The sequence below is a fragment of the Eriocheir sinensis genome, chromosome 12, assembly GCF_024679095.1.
Source record: "Eriocheir sinensis breed Jianghai 21 chromosome 12, ASM2467909v1, whole genome shotgun sequence".
NCBI lineage: Eukaryota > Metazoa > Arthropoda > Malacostraca > Decapoda > Varunidae > Eriocheir > Eriocheir sinensis.
Window position 1 is genome coordinate 12947209 of NC_066520.1, and position 17500 is coordinate 12964708.

The window sequence follows — 17500 nt, forward strand, 5'->3', positions numbered from 1 at the left end:
TTCAGTCCCAGTGACTATTCTCATTGATAACTCAGAATAAGTATTACTTAGGTTCCAGCACAGTAGATATTAGATGCATGTTATCCATATTGCATGGTGACACTGGTGTCTGTGGACTGTAAATTGTACATACGTACAGTCTGTGTATGTTAAGGCGGCCATTGTTGTTCTGAGTCATCATAACAGCGCCCCTAACTCCGGGGAGCGCGATGCAGCGGCAGTATGCGGTGCGAGAGATAGCCAGGAAAGCGCTCTCTCTCTCTCTCTCTCTCTCTCTCTCTCTCTCTCTCTCTCTCTCTCTCTCTCTCTCTTTCTCTTTCGCTCAACTAAAATCCATCTTCTCCCCTTTCCTAATTTTTTGTTTCTCGTGTACGTGTTTTGTTTTGTTATACTCTCTCTCTCTCTCTCTCTCTCTCTCTCTCTCTCTCTCTCTCTCTCTCTCTCTCTCTCTCCCAAACAAAAGATCCTGCCTATCAAACCTATTTAACCTTTATAACGACCCTTTCACTGTTTATGACGTAATCAAATCACTGGACGAGTCTCTCTTGATTCCAAGAAAGCGCTTGATAAAGTCCGCATCATAAATTACTTTACAAATTAAAAAAATATCTTGGGGGTCAAATCGCACAAAACCTCAAATTCTCACAATGCATCGATGCAGCAAATAAAGCAGCGTAATAGAATGTTGGGGCTTCAAGAAACTTTGTAAGAAAGAATAAATAAAGAATATACTCCGAATACAGTACAGTAGCCAGTCCTTTGAACTTGGAATATGCGTACTTTTTGGTCCCCACACCATAAAAGATATATGAAAGCTTAGAAGTCAGCGAAACCAAATCCCCTCGAAGAAATCCCTATCCCAAACAACAAAACTCTTGAAGCGTATCTTTATCCTTTGGTGAATCTCTCTGAGAAAATAATGGTTTTGATTTTCTATGTAAATCTCTCTCTCTCTCTCTCTCTCTCTCAACTGTTTTTGTAGCATGCAACTGAAAAATTAGAAGAGGTTTTTCATGTTTTACTACTCTTTAACAATGCAATTAAAAAGCATGTTAGAGAAGCTGCATTTTGCCTTTTTTACAGATTGTATGAAGATCAAATGAATATATTGCTAAATCCATCTCTAAATCTATCTATAATTCCTTTTCAAACTCATATATGTATATACGGATAGAATTACTGGAATAAAAATACTGAAAAGCAAAAAAAATATATATATGTGGTTTAAACCAAAAAAACATGGTTTTAACAAAAAAAAAAAAAAAATAAAACTTTTTTTTTTTAAACCAGTAGTTTTTGGCAACTTCCAAGCAATGGCGCAGTTTTGGTTTATATTTAAATGTCGTGCCTTCTGTGAGGTTTGTACAGTCATCCAGTTAAGTCTCAATAGAGGTTTGCCGCATTTTATGGGTTGATGTATACATATGGACGAGTTTATGAGAAGGAAACAAGAGCCGTGGTGAAAAGTGAATGAGTGGAGTGGTAGAGTGTGTTTGTGAATGGCACTCTTACTGTCGAAGTGTGCAAGAAGAGAAACAGAAGTAAAAATTAACAAGAATAAAAGCAGTGAAGATGGAAATAGAGAATGGAGAAAGTAGATGAAGTTGTAATGAGGAGAAGGCTCATCAAGGAATGGAATATTAAAGAAAGGGTTCCAACACAGGGGCTTATTTCCATATCAGAAAGATAATTTGATATTGGGGTGAGTGCTATGATGGTCCTGATGCTACTGACTTTCCTTATCACCACTAGACAGAGGTTGAAGGGACTCTTGCCTAGTAGAGGGAAGCATTATGTCCTTGTCACTCTTACTTCAGCTCGTCAATTTATACACTTTCTTTTTTTTGAGGCCTTTTAAATTCCCCATCCTGTTTGAATATGATCAGATTTGTGAATATGATGATGACAATGAGAAACCTACCATCTTGAGTAATCTCCTTCCATGGGTTGGGAGGATACATGAAGGCAGCATTTTGGATCTGGTCATTAATGTCTTCATCCTCATTAAAAGGGAAGGTTCCAGACAGTGACACGTAGGTGATGACTCCCACGGACCACATATCCAAAGAGCGGTTGTAGCCCTTGTTACGCAACACTTCGGGAGCTGTTGGTGAAGATTATTTTCAGTAGTTTCACTCAGATATAAAAGTTTGTTCTGTTTATTTCTTTCTAACTGGTTTAGACATACTTAACAAAACCCTCTCTGGCAACAACGACTGGGGTTTCATAACTAGAGAAACATTATTTCAAATATCGAAATTCCACCACCATTGATTATTAAGCCTGACATTATTACATCAGGAATGTCTCCATTCTCAATTAGTTGTTATATGGGTTTACCGTGTACTCATCAAAGCCTAGGGATGTGTTCCAAAACTCATGTATAAAAATAAGTGCAAGGCAAGTTTGATAAAATAAATTCCATTGATAACATGTAACAGTACATAAAATTGCTATGAGTTGTTTTTTTTATTAAAGTTGAAGTGTTCTTAATGCAGTCTACTCACCTAAATATGCTGGTGTGCCCACCACAGACCTACGGAAGGATTTTTCCCCAATAATTCTTGCAAACCCAAAGTCACACAGCTTCACTTGAGGAAAGTCACTTGCAGTGGAGAGCAACACATTTTCAGGCTTTAAGTCACAGTGAACAATGTTTTTGCTGTGCAGATGCTTTAAAGCAGTCAGGATCTGTAATTGGTAAATGTTAAACATTAATAGAATTACTGGCAGAAATATGTCATTAAAATAATTGTCAAATCTGAAATCAAACTGCCATAATTATTGGTTATTGTCATTTTCATACTGACTTCCTCAACACCCTGTTAACAAATTACTTTCAGCACTGCAGAGCATGCAGCCCAAGCAGCAAAGGTTACACATTTCAAAATGATTTGTGTGCGAGTGTGTGTGTGTGTGTGTGTGTGTGTGTGTATATATATATATATATATATATATATATATATATATATATATATATATATATATATATATATATATATATATATATATATATATATATATATATATATATATATATATATATATATATATATATATATATATATATATATATATATATATATATATGATCTACAGTAATTAAATGTGCTAATAGAATTACATAGTTACATGAATATAATACCAGAGAACTTGCACAAAGCATAAATGGTTTCAACAAGGTCAACTTTAGCAGGTTTTGTTGCATCATAATGTAGTACAGGTAACTCGATTTATGCGAGTTTGGTTTACGCGTTTTTTAAATAACGCGGGGTCCAAAATCCAAATAAATGTTTAATTTACATGTTTTTTTCACTTATACGCGATATTTTATGGAGTGGCCACCAGATGTCTCACGCAACTGGACTCACATGGCGCCGCGGCCACACAGCTGAGCTCAGTTCTTCCCGCGCACCACTTGAACAACAATACAGTACCCACGCTACCACGCTACTCAACAATAGGGGTGGGCAGGTACCGATACTAACGGTACCAGCTATACGGTACGGTACCGGTACCAGACTGCTCGGTACCAGTACCCATACTATCCAGTCGCTCATGGTGTCCCTCATTTCTTCCTCACACGAGTGAGGCTGAGACTGAGTGCCTGAGTGGATATCTTGGTGATATGGATTCTCTCTCTCTCTCTCTCTCTCTCTCTCTCTCTCTCTCTCTCTCTCTCTCTCTCTCTACAACAGTTTAGTCAAACCCCACTTGGAATATGCGGTACAGTTTTGGTCTCCCCACCATGCAAAGGATATTGCTAAATTAGAAGGTGTTCAGCGTCGGGCAACGAAAATGATCCCTTCCTTGCGCAACAAATCCTACGAAGAAAGGCTTTCTACCCTTAACATGTTCTCTCTTGAGAAACGTCGCCTCCAAGGAAAACTGATCGAATGTTTTAAAATACTTAATGGTTTCACGAATGTAGACAGATCAACATTGTTTATGATCGATGACACTTTGCATACGAGGAACAATGGCGTAAAACTCAGATGTAGACAAGTAAATTCAGACTGCACCAAATTTTTCTTCACCAACGCTAGAAAAGCGAGAATGGAATAAGCTTCCACCATCAGTGGTCCAGTGTAACACGATTGACTCCTTCAAAAATAAGCTCAACCGTCACTTCCTTCAACTTAATATCAACTAGAGTAGAAATGCAACGTTTTGGAGTCTTCTGATTAATGTAAAATCACTTAGGTTTAAGGACAGACCACCAAGTCTGGACCATGGGGTCTGTGTGGTCTGATTTTCTATGTAAGTCTATGTAAGTCTCTCTCTCTCTCTCTCTCTCTCTCTCTCTCTCTCTCTCTCTCTCTCTCTCTCTCTCTCTCTCTCTCTCTCTCTCTCTCCACTGAATGAAGTGAATATTTATTTTTTGATAGAAACCTACCTCTTGTTTGATTTAAATTGTTTTTGATTTACGCGACCTCTTCAGGGACACAATACTCACGTAAATCGAGAGTTACCTGTAAACAGCTACTGCTAAGTAAAAGTCTAGGTATCTTAGAGATCAGCAACAGTCAGCACCCAAGACAGGAGATATTGTATAATTCACCTGATAGATGATGAATTTTGTGATGCGCTCTGACAGCTTCCCCCTCTCAGATGACAGGATCATCTCCAGCATGTCACCCTTCAGCTTTTCCATCACGACAAAAATCCTTTCCTTTGTTTCAAACATCCTTTCTAGATTAACAACACCCTGGAAAAATTGAAATTCAAAATTATTAGCCCTCTCTCAAGTAGAATTAGTTATAAGAGGATAAAATGGCTCCAGAAAAGAGAAGGAGGCAAGAAAAGGAGATTAAAAGCAATCTCAAGTTAAAGAAATACACCATTATCAACAAGCAAGGTCAAGTTTCCTCTGTGAAAAAGGAAGGGAAATGTGAACATGAGTGGATCAAACTCACATCACCAGCATTGTAGGCACTGATATCTTTGAAAAATCAGTGTTGACTTTAACACACAGTATAAGGAAAACTATATTTTTTGGCTAAAAATTGAGAGACTGTCTATTACATGATACCAACTTCTAAATATGTATAAAAAGTGCATGTGATATATACATACATCATACAAATTGCTATTCATTCTGAAAAATCGTCTTCACTGCTTTCTAAATATTAAGAATTTTGCATCTTGCACCAGTGTAAATGAGAGAACTCTGAGATCATAACCTGTAATCAAATTACTTTTCCAGTAATTTTTAGTATACTAAATGTTCAACTGCCTATGAAGAGTTGAACATTATTTAAATAATAATAATGAGATTGATTCTGGTTGTCTAATAGCAAAAACTTTTGGCTCTTATTTTGTATGAGTAACCTTGTTGAGTCTTAGGGTATTCTAGCATGACTTACAGGGTTACTCAAGTTTTGCAAGATGGCCACTTCATTCTTCAAGGCAGCTTCTTGCTTGGTGGGAAACCGTAATTTGTCTATCACTTTGATAGCCACTTGGCGGGAAGACTTTCGGTGGACACCTGCAAAGAAGTGAGTATATGAATGATACATTTATTTAAAGAATGAATGGATGGATGGATGAATGGAAAAATGAAACATAACATTTCCAAGAAAGTTATGTTTCCTATAAATGCCATGCATAAATGAAGCCTGATCAGTTATTAAGAGACAACATACATAATTTAGTTTTATGACAAACCCTCAAGTCCTGAGTAGGTTCACTGTATCACTGTCTACTATAATGTGAAACTCTGTAGCATTATGTATACTCTTTAACACCCGTATTATAATCAATTGATGGTAGTTTTGAGGGGAAAGAACTTTTGGTACAGGATAACAGTGAATAGTGTAGTCATAGCTTAGGAGGCCCCACAGTTGATTGAAAACTACCACATATCCATACAAATAATAGAGAGTTGGTTTTACATTCAGCATTTCTAAATCATCATACAGGCTAACAATGTACTCCAAGGATGTGGCATATCCATCAATCTATTCTCCCCTGACATGATGATAATCACTCATACTTACCACCATACACTATTCCAAACTGGCCAGACCCTAAAACTTCATCAGGGAATATTTGGTATATCTGAGAGATATCATTACATGTGGCCTCTTCCTTATCCATGCCAACCTGCTGCGGGTGAGCCGGTGTAGCACTAGCCTGGGGCGTAACAGGCATCAAGGCCTTGCGAATCTCATTTTCCCATACCTGCAGACAAGCAAGATTAAGAAGTTACACATTTCTCAGCACGTTTTACACTAATTCAAGAAAATAGGACTGTATTTTTAAATATAATAACAATGTAAATGGGTTGTTGTACAGGGTTTATACTGGGTTGAATAACAAGGTCTTCCTGTACAATAATTTTCTACGGAGGAAATTGTGAATGCCATTAACATCCTTGCCTGATCCAAACCAAGGGATGTAAACATATCTTCAATCAAAGACCAAAATGAAGGTTAAGGTATGTAGAATATTGGCATGCTACTCAAAAAAAAAATATATATATATCATACACAGTTCATGATATTCATAATAATCCGGAACATGAAGAAGTTACAAAAAAAAATATACTAATAACAATAAATGCTCATATGCCTTCATCAATATCAACAGATGTCCACAATGACTCTAAAACTATATACCATGTTTTGATCATAAGCTAGCATTCTACTCTGAAAAAACAACAAAAATGAAAAATAAGTTGCAAATCAAGCGTGTACATATTTCAAAGGTCATAATTAAAAGATGTTTCTTAGTTTTGTCCCACTGTCGTTTTCTATCCTGAGGCTTACCTTGGCCAGGTCCATGCCCACACCTGTCTCTGGAGGATTCACCATTGGAGGTTTATCTTTCACAGCAACTGGTTCTTCTCCAACAAAGAAATCCACATTAGCAGTACGGAGTTCGAAGCAATGCATGACTCCCCGTGGAACATCTAACAAGGGGAAGGGGAAACAGATTAAGTAAGTTGATTCAGCTGAAATATTTTTTTTTCTAGTAGTAGTCTAACATGTGTTCATGAAGAAAACAAATGTAAGTATTGTAAGTGTAAGTAACTTTCCAGTTGAGAAAGACGCAGGGCAGCTCCTGTAAACCTCACCCTACTTATCACTCCTTATCCTTGAAGTAACTATCACATCGGCACTCACCACATGACTGCCAAGCCTGTTTCGCTCATCCACCACTCTATTAGTATCCCAATTTTTGCCCATGTCTTTGTAGAATCTGATTATGTCTAACTCTTCTCTTTTACTACAAGAACCTTATTAACATCACCCTTATTAAAGTCCTTCATCCATTTGTAAACTTTACTTAAGTCCAGTGGTGGGCACGGTTCCGCTAATCCGCTAACTAGCAAAGCTAACTTTTTTGTTAGCTGATTAGCATGTTTGCTAACTTTGGAAACAGTTAGCAAACCAATTAGCTTCCGCTAAATGTAGTTCCTCCTCCGCTAGCTTTAAGTCCACTAAAAAATTCATACAGGTTTGTTCTTGTCTGTTGTGGACAGACAGCACTAGTTGAGCCACGTGGTGCACTAATTCCAGGGCTTCCACTTTTGAGTAAATTACACTTTAAAGTAGGGTAATTAGACAATTATTAGGGAAACTTTTTGGTATCATCTCTCATCACATGTCTTATCAGTAATAAGATTTTGTCTTTCTTCACTGCTGTTTACTTATTCTGGAGTTGTTCACTTAATTTACTCATTAGTATCATTTACATTTATGTATCTAAAGTGATCCACCATCCCCAGCTGTGTGGGGGAGCAGTCCTGTGAAGTGTGTCATCACTCATCACATATCAGTAATAAGACTTTGTCTTTCTGCACTGCTATTTACTTATTCACTTAATATACTCATTAGTATTATTTACATTTATGTATCTAAATTGATCCACTATCCCAAGCTGTGTGGGGGAGCAGTTCTGTATATAGTGTGTTATCAGATATCTTATCAGATTTTGTCTTTCTGCACTGCTATTGCAAGTTCATATATAAGGCATGAAAAAGGTGTGAGTTAAATTTAATTAGTTTATTAGTGTACACTTTTATCATCACCTGATTTTGAATTGCTATACCTTTCTGAAAAGCTTTATATCTAAGTTACAACATATTGAAATTTCAGGTCACTAGATCTGTTTATAAGGGTTTTAGAGCCAAAATACTAAACCGAAGCCAAATCCATATATAAAAAAGTTAGCAGTTAGCGTTAGCTTCCACTAATTTCTTTATCAGTTCAGCGATTTAGCGTAAGCGAAGTTAACGTTTTGGTTAGCGGTGCCCATCACTGCTTAAGTCTCCTTGTATCCTTCCCTTTTCAACAGAATGTAAATTTAAGATTTTAAGTCTATCCTCATATGGCAAGTTCCTTAACCCATGAATAATTTTCGTCATCCTCCTCTTCACCGAACTAACATGTTAATGTTCATTCTATAGTATGGGGACTAAAACTGTACTAACATACTTAAAATGAGATCTAATTGATACTTCATATAGTTTGAGGATAACATCTACACTTCTGTTGCTGACTCTTCTTGAAATGAAATCTAGTACCTTTTTGGAGACTAAATGAGTTTTATAAGATTGATTTGGTTGATTCTAGGACAAATGTGCTAGCTTTTGTCTGAGGACTACTTTATATGCTTGGGCCAATATTTTCTTGTCAAATATGACCAAAGCTGGGTGTTACTTTTTAAAGAAAACTAAACAAACTGTCTGCATATAATTAAGTCTTACCTGCTGAATGGGCCTGCTTAGCAGTTTCAATGTTTAATACTTCTGAAAGTTGAATTTCCTTGAAATATTTTGTGCTAGTTTCATTCTGGTAGAGGGTAATTGTCTTTGTGTCTAGACGCCAGTAGTGCCTCTTGCGCTGAAATATTGATTTTCTTTTTGATTGGGCAAATCATTTTTATATTCTTACATAATACTCAAACTTATTACATTATGGGTAGTGTTAAAAAAAAAGAGCCCCTCTAGACCCACCATGCTGTCCTTGTTGGTGAAGTGGACCATCCACCCTTCTTTGAGCACCTTGGACGGCCGCTTGGAATACTTGACAGACTGCACGATTCTCATCAGTGGAATGTTGTTGCTGGTTGAGGGACTAATTGAATGAAAACATAATTTTATTGTTTTAATTTAAATCAGTAGGGTTAAAGTATACACCTATAACACTTTAAATAATGTATATAATTCTAAATCACCCGCAACCTAAAATAATAACAAAGAATGTGTTATTATGAAGTCAGCACATACTATAAAAAATATGTCAGCAAGGTATTGTAACTAACAGTTTACCTGTCTGGTCTCGGCCTGTCATCCTCATTGTTGTCTTGGTCCATGTGAGGAGGCGTCAGAGACTCATCATTGTCACTCTCATCATCCCTTGAGCCGTCAGATCCTGTGTCTCCATCATCTGCAGACAATGGCAAGCGATGAAAAAACATGATGAGATGAGCAAATCAATTAACTTTGTGATTTTATTAAAATGGAGTCATTGCCAGCAAGTCATGATTTTTAATATTTAAAACCTTACCTTTCCTTGGAGCCTCCCCAGTACAGTCCTTGGGTACCCTCTCTGAGCATTTCTTGTGGGCATTAAACTTGCAGTCCTTACACTGAACTCCTTGTCTAAAGAGACCTGTCAGACAAAATAAACAAACTATAAAAAACATTATAACAAATGAGCTGTCAATGCTAAAGGCTCAAATTTAAATTGGTTTCCACTAAAATACACACTAAAAAGGCTATGAAAACAATCTAAGGAAATGCAGTATTCCACATATGACAAGTGGTGACTGAAACACTTTGGTTGGAATGGGGGAGCAAAATCAGGACATGGAAACAAAATGAATAAGACAAGGTTCTTGAAGGATATCAAGAAATATAGGTTTTCATATTTATAGGTGCACTAGACTGTAGAATGGTCTGAGCAGAGATCATCCAGACCAGAATTTCAAGTTAACATGAAGCTGAGTTTGACTGATTCAGACCTGGCTCATTTCCTGTATATCACATCTGGGTAAGCTAGGTAAATAAACACACACACACACACACACACACACACACACACACACACACACATGCACAGCACGCACACACACACACACACACACACACACACACACACACACACACACACACAGCAGCAGTGGTCTGGTCTCCTCACGAAAAGAAGAACATAAAGAAGCTAGAAAGAGTGCAGAGAATGGCAACTAAGATGGTACCGGAACTTCGAGATCGGATTTATGAGGAGAGACTCAATAGCATGGGGCTCACAACCCTGGAGAGAAGAAGAGAAAGAGGAGATCTGATAGTGGTGTACAGGGTGGCGAACGGAGTGGAGCATTTGGACAGAGAGGACCTGTGTGTGTGTGTGGAACAAGAGAGAAACAAGAGGACATGGAAAGAAGTTGAGGGCAACCACGTGTAGGAGAGATGTGAAAAAGCTTAGCTTCTCAAGTAGAAGCATTGAGCTATGGAATAAACTGGAGGATGAGGTGGTCTGTGCAGGAAACATTCATGATTTTAAGGAAAAGTTGGATAAGAGTGGATATGGAGACAGGACACACACACACACACACACACAAGCATGCACACACACATTTATCCTACCTTTCAATAACTTCTTGCAGTAGTGGCAGATGGTTGGTGTTGTGTAGCTGTGCAACGCAAAAGAGTGTGGCACCTGGGGAGGCAAAGCATCCTGAATCAGTCACGGTACTTTTGTAGTTACATTCAACACTTTTTTTAAGCACGAAAAGAAGAGAACTAATCAGAAAGAAGCATTATAATTACATGTAAGGTACATCCTTCTATAATTCCAAGCAACACTCTGGAACAGAATTTAGAATGAAAATATTGGCATGGTAGCTGCTCTGATACATTGAAGTCAAATTCCTGGAAGCAGAAAGACTGATGGGAACTAAGCTTTCAGTGTCTGGATTAAACAGATATAGAGAACAGGCTACAGAATCATCATTTTTAAAACAATACACTAATAAATTGAATGTAATGTAAAAATCAGATATATATGTGTAATTCATTATGGTAGGTAGGGCTCTAACATTTTGTAGACAGATGCGTACTAGTTCTTTATGCTTGACAGGTTTTTCTTTTCCAAATTTACAAGCCTAGATTTTTTGGCCCCAAAAAGATTTATCAGACATAACCTTGGGATAAATTTCCAACATGAAAAAGATTAATGGCTGAGAGGCATCAATCAAATTCAATACCAAAACAACACAGTTCATGTTGAAAATACCAGTGGTTGGTGGCTATTCTTAACCTTTGAGCTGTTGGTGATGGGAATTATTGCTCACCCAAAGGGCTGATGTGGAAATTTCCGACCTTTGCTCTACGACCCAAACTTGTACTTCCGTGGTGTAATTATTATGCTCAGAGGTTGATGACAACTGTTGTCATAAATTTCAAACCATCTTCACCAGAATACTAGTGAACAATTGACCACAGTAATGGAAATACATGCTAAAACTGATTTCCCTGTGTCCGCATGCAGGCATGAAGGAAGTGCGCCATCGTGCACCTTTACCTCTATCCCCATCCTCTATGAGAGTAGTGAGTCTTCATATAGGACAAAGTTTTACCAGTGAATCTAAAATGGATGTGAAGAAATGCATAGGTAGGTGGTGATGCATGCTGTGTGGTGGTGCTTGACGAGGCAGTAGACACAGGCCAAAGCTAACTGCACCCACACGAACAAGTGCATTTGATTTGGCCAAAAATAGAACCTGTTCCCAACATCATAACTCTGCTGTACTGTAATTTAGACTATTCAAGTTTAATTCATCATGGAGAGGAAGGATTGGTGGCAAGGAAGCCATATAAGTTAGTATGTTTTTAAACTGATGTAAAAGCCTAACTTTGCTAGATTAATCATCACTGCCTGTTCGTTGGGAGGATAACACTCACCCTCTAGCCTGAGGAGCACGGGTTACTTTAATTTGACTTGAAAAGACAGAATGGAAGTTTTTACTTTAATTAGTTCTGCATCCCATAGCTTTGTGTGAACTATAACATCTTGAGGTCTAATTATCCAACATGAAATGGTTGCAATTGCTAGAGGTTCTCTTCTAGTGATGGATAGTGAAGGCTGAGAAGAAAGGTAAGATGATCTGGCTATGTTGACTGAAAGGTTTTCTTCCCATATATAATGAGAAGTAAATTGCTATGTCTCACTCCTAGAACCACTGCATGCATATGAGAATGACAATCTGAATACAATACTGACTCACCCAATAATGCATTCTAATATTTACTAGAAACTGAGTTATGGAATACTTCTTCCCTATAAAAACTGTGTAAAGAGAGTTCTCCTTTGATACAAATAATGAAAGTGATCTTCATACCCATAAGACAACTTGCATGTGTGTATGTGTGTTTCATCATCATCTCTTCATCCATAGTGAAATGCCATTCTTGCGTTTGTCAACCACTTATAAGTCTCTCCGACGTTCTTGCTGATGTGTTTTTCGGGTAACAAATTATCTTAGATCAACACTCCCAATTTCTTTTCCTCTCTTCTTTTTGTGACTGTTTTCCCCACTAAATAATTGTGCATATATGTATTTGTAGATGTGGTAAACATGAGTTAAGGGTATGCTAATGTTGTCCTGCAGCCATTTTTGCTCGTATATGATTCAGTTTTTGATTCATGAATAAAATAAAATGCCTTTTAGCCTGGCTTCTAAACACAAGGTGAGGTTGCTCCACATTCACTGCTTTCATTTGGAAACACAGATATTTTCACAATATTTAAACACCAAGCTCTTGCTATTTTATTAATAGAATAGATTTTTAATCCCTCCTGAAAATATCTGCTTAGCAGCTTTTCTTTTTTTTTCCTCATTAACTTCAATATATCTTTTTTAGTGTAAAACTTTTACAAACCCATGAAGATTTGATTTTAGAAGGGGTATTATTTTTAGTATATTTTAGAACATTATTATAAGAAGATACCATTAGAGGCTCAATATGAAACAAATTAGTTTACCTAATCACAGATGTTTTTTACTTTTCTTGCTGGCTTTCCATTAGCAATTCTCATTTACAGTTGACACAACTGTCATATGAAATGAAAGCCTTGTAATTAGGATTATATATATTATATGTATTTTTTAAAATCATTATTATTAACCTAATCTGTGTGTGTGAGGAGTTAATCACTGCATACAGCATGGCACTAATAAAGTAACAGGTTATGTCAAGCTGTTCAACAAGTAAGGCAGTTATATCACGATTAATTTTGGCATCTGTAAGCTTTCTGCTTAGGCACAACATTAACCAAGCAAACTTTACTTACTTAAATGAAGAGTAAATGTCCACACATATAAATCTACCCAAAAAAGCAAACAAAGGGAATAAGGGAAAAGAAAACCATAGAGCAAGAGGACAGTGGAAAAGCAGAGGAAGAGGAAGGTAGGAAAGCACAACACATATCCTTAACATACGACATCCACCACACAACAACATTAAGTTCATACTTCCCGACCACCTCAATCTGCTCCTCTATTCTGCATCTATTCAAAATATGACCTGCTATGGATATAAACTACTTTTATACTGAGAATGATTTCAGAACCATCTCCTACCTTTTTACCTCTTATTACTATCTAGTCTTAGAATCATGTTCCTCTTGGGATTCTATACAAACTTGTGTGTTGTAATTGTACGAAAGGGAAATTTCCTCAGGTGTCAACAATGGTGCATTTGTCTACTGGTCTTCAGTGTGGTATTTCTGAAGCAGGGAGCTTGTCTCACCTTTATTCTTCCCGCAAGCTCTTTCTCCATCCACACTGGTCTACCCACTGACACACTGAAGGAAGTGCGACCAGATCTCATGTTTGGGCTGGAAGTTGTGTTGGTCTGCAAATGCACATTGTAACATAGTAACACGTTCCAATCGAGGTAACACAGGCTAAAGGAAGTCTGATATGTGTATTAAAATATGTTACACTGATTCTTGCTTCACTCAACATACTATTTCAGTGTAGCAGTAACATCTGATGCATATTTTACTTAAATCAATAAGACTCCAGCAGGGCTATATGCTATGCCACCCAACCATATAATTGATACTGTCACATGATATTATACTGTGACAGGTTTTATTCTACAATATAAATCATTAGTACAATGGAGATACTACAAGTGTGTTAAAAATAGTACTAATTATAAAATCATACATGTTGCTGATGCTGGATTATATTTCAGTGGTCATTTTATACATTGAAAACTGTGATAAGTAATGAAGCAATATTTACACTTTCAAATACAGGCAATGCTTCCATCTGCTAACAAAATCAAGATACAAGAAAAAATCAATAAACTAGCACCAATAAAATGTAGTCCCTTAAAATGACCAAAGCATGTGACAACAAGTGTTCTTGTGTCTTTAAAATATCAAGGTGCCCTTTCTATAATTTCAGCAGCACATGACAAGAGCTTAGTGCCAAAGACACTGATGTCAAAACAGATAAGTTTTGTTTTATGGAAAAGAAATATGGACACTTTGTATTCCATGCTTAGTGCATGTCACCTTCCATCATCAAAATCATTTACACTAAACAATCCAATAAGTAGTACTACCTTCAGCTATCATTACAAGAAAAAATATTTGTTGCATATTCATGAGCCTTTTTTTCTACAAAAAAAATATAAAACCACCTTTCCTCCCATTTTAATAAAACTTCCATTCCTTTATAAGTCTATAATAATTAATGGTCCCTTATGCACAGACGAGCCAAAGAAAGGTGAGAAACTTCGAGTATTTTCTAGTGCATCCTAGTTGCCCCCCCTCCTTTTTTATATTTAGCAATTCCATGCTAATTTAGTTACCTAAAAATTACATACGAGTTTTTCCATCAAACTTGTTATCAGTGATGATAAGCATATAGTGCCCATATATTCAAAGAAAGAGTATATGGCAGTTCTGTAATATAAGTGAGAACTTTCATATCAGCAGACACACGTATTTTAGAATTCAGTGTATTCATGCCCCCCTACCCCCACCCCCCCACCCCCCAGGACACCCACTGAAAGCTACAGGTGAATTAAAATCTGTGAATTGGTGAATAAATCATACATAGTAACAGTTTACTCACCATAACAAATGTCTAAAAAGGGAATAAGTGCATAACTTTGCAAATCATAATGAAAACTAAAATATGCACTATGCAGCCCTTGTTCATTACAGTAATAATTGAACATAAAAATGAGAGAAAACACTGCAGCATTGTTGACAAAAAGAGTTGCATCTACAGTTACATAACGCTAGAGTTATGCTATCATTGCACTGATGCACAGTACTTGTACATCAGGAACAGATAACTGGCCTGCTTTCTTGGGGACTATGATACCATCTCCCTAAATGCCCTTACACAATCTCTTCACAAAGTTATCTACAGTCCTCTACACACATTAGTAATTTTTTGTTTACACTTTGTTGGCTGTTATTGATGTACAATAGGTAATGTACATATAGAGAATGAATGCTTCCTCAGATTGACCCCTCGAAAACCATGCTGGTGGTGGCTCCAGATTGGCCCAAATTTCTGACTGCTGACTAGCCAGTTGGGCTATAGGGACAAGATGGCAGACAGTGATGAAACACACAAATAGTTCATCAGTCGGTAGAGACGCTGTCATTTTGATCATACTGCTGAGTCACCACATGACTAAGTCACTGAACTGGCAAGAAGTCTGCACTGCAGCAGTTCTTGAATGGCTGAGACTTTTGGCTGTTGATTAAGTAGCTGGTGTATACATAGTGTACAGTGACAAAAACTACTGGCAGGTTAGTGGCTGGCAGGAAACATTGCCATACTGATCACACAGCTGAGTTACCACATGATGAGTCAAACTGGGGAGGTGCCTGTGGCGGCTGATGGTGAGATGCCTGTGGGGGGCTGATGGAATTTTCCAAAAAGTTATTCAGTTACAGATATTCGTTTAAGGATGTTTTATATGTATTTGGTGAGTATATGTCACTCCGTTTCTGAGATATTTTGGCAACAGACAGACAGGCAAACAAACAAAAATAGATATAGAACAACAAAAACATAATTTCTCAGTAGTAGCAAGGCAAGCAATAATTAGTATAGTAATTGAGTAAAAGTATCCATTATATAGTATTGCCCATGCTTATGCCATTTGAAGAGATGTACAGCAGCTCAAATATTAGGATAGCGGCCTACTTTCACATATGTCTACAAAATGACAAAACAAGTTATTGAAGAAGGCTGTCGGTCAGCATGACACTATCCACACCTCTGCCTGAACGATCTCCAGGTGGGTAATTTGCCTCCCTAATTTCCTGTCTTTGGCATCAACAACTACAAGAACTTTGTGTTGATCAAGCAAAATCAGTATTGAAAAGGGAGCCCAGTGGCAACATAATTATCTTAAATGGTAGTTATGGCTGCACGACTATCATGAGTATTCAGGTTCTGCATCTATGGGTCTGGGGATATAATGGTATTCCATATTTAATTTAATTTCATGAAAAAGCCTATTCTTGAGATATCAGTATTAAATCAAGAATATATTTCTGTATACGTATTACAATGGGTCACATAATGAATAATGTATAGTCATTTCATATGTTCCTAAAGGGTGATGACTGTTTGTGCCCATTGCACTTGTCAACGAGACACTCTCCAGCATCCCACCCTAACTCTATGAGCGAAATATCACTGATGCCAATGATGGTAATGAGAAATGCCTACAAGTTGCTAAACTGCCTAAGCACATGCTGCAGGTGAATTGTGAAGCATTTGCTAAGCAATCTTGAAAATTAAATTAAACATGATAGGAGTGATAGGCCCATTATATGCATATTACATGACTGCCTCTCAAGATAGTGAAATGAATTAATGCACAAACAACACATATTCCTTGATGGCCTCTGCCAGTATATCAAGAATACCTAAAGTTTCAAGCCTCTCACTCTTCTATAATAACATAACTGGTGAGCTGTTATAAAGTTTTAACACTAAGCAAATATGGAGTTATTACTGAACTTTAATTTCTGAAGTTGAAAACTGCAGTGTCAAATTAATATTTGTGGAACAGCAAGGGTGCTTGAAAAATTAACAAAACTAAATATTATATTGAAACAGTACTATTTGTGTTGTGTTGTGATTCAAACTTCTTAATGTATGTTGAGATGCCAAGAATATAATAGAATATAAAAGTGCTAAACTGTCACCTAATTTTTCTATTATGTACTTCACTGCTTCTATACAACTGATACCAACACAACTTCAGACAATATAATGCACTACAAATTTAATATCAAGTCTCCAGCAAAATCAAGAACAACCAGACTTAAGGTCTGTTAATCAATTCATAGAGAAAAGCTGACCCTAGTTTCTGTACATATTACCACTGGAGAAACTGTCTCAGCATGCAAAAATGATCCAAAATTTTAACAACAGTTCAGCAGGGAGGAAATCTTACAGTGTATTCTGGAGTCTACAAGACTAGTTGGGCAACACCGTG

At 37.0% G+C, this 17500-nt stretch overlaps 1 protein-coding gene across 2 annotated transcripts in view; it reads right to left on the reverse strand.

The window, feature by feature from the left end:
• LOC126997419 (serine/threonine-protein kinase D1-like) overlaps nucleotides 1-17500 on the reverse strand; it is a 27077-nt gene that overhangs the window by 5060 nt on the left and 4517 nt on the right. Inside the window, exons 4-15 of one of the 2 annotated variants that reach the window (XM_050858502.1) lie at nucleotides 13760-13864; nucleotides 10595-10667; nucleotides 9516-9620; nucleotides 9278-9395; nucleotides 8963-9083; nucleotides 8714-8849; nucleotides 6771-6913; nucleotides 6000-6183; nucleotides 5367-5488; nucleotides 4562-4708; nucleotides 2508-2691; nucleotides 1922-2104 (exon numbers count right to left, since the gene is read on the reverse strand). In XM_050858502.1, the coding sequence (XP_050714459.1) occupies nucleotides 1922-2104; nucleotides 2508-2691; nucleotides 4562-4708; nucleotides 5367-5488; nucleotides 6000-6183; nucleotides 6771-6913; nucleotides 8714-8849; nucleotides 8963-9083; nucleotides 9278-9395; nucleotides 9516-9620; nucleotides 10595-10667; nucleotides 13760-13864 (1621 nt within the window). The remainder of the gene's footprint in view (nucleotides 1-1921; nucleotides 2105-2507; nucleotides 2692-4561; nucleotides 4709-5366; nucleotides 5489-5999; nucleotides 6184-6770; nucleotides 6914-8713; nucleotides 8850-8962; nucleotides 9084-9277; nucleotides 9396-9515; nucleotides 9621-10594; nucleotides 10668-13759; nucleotides 13865-17500) is intronic. The other variant, XM_050858503.1, reaches the window with a different exon arrangement.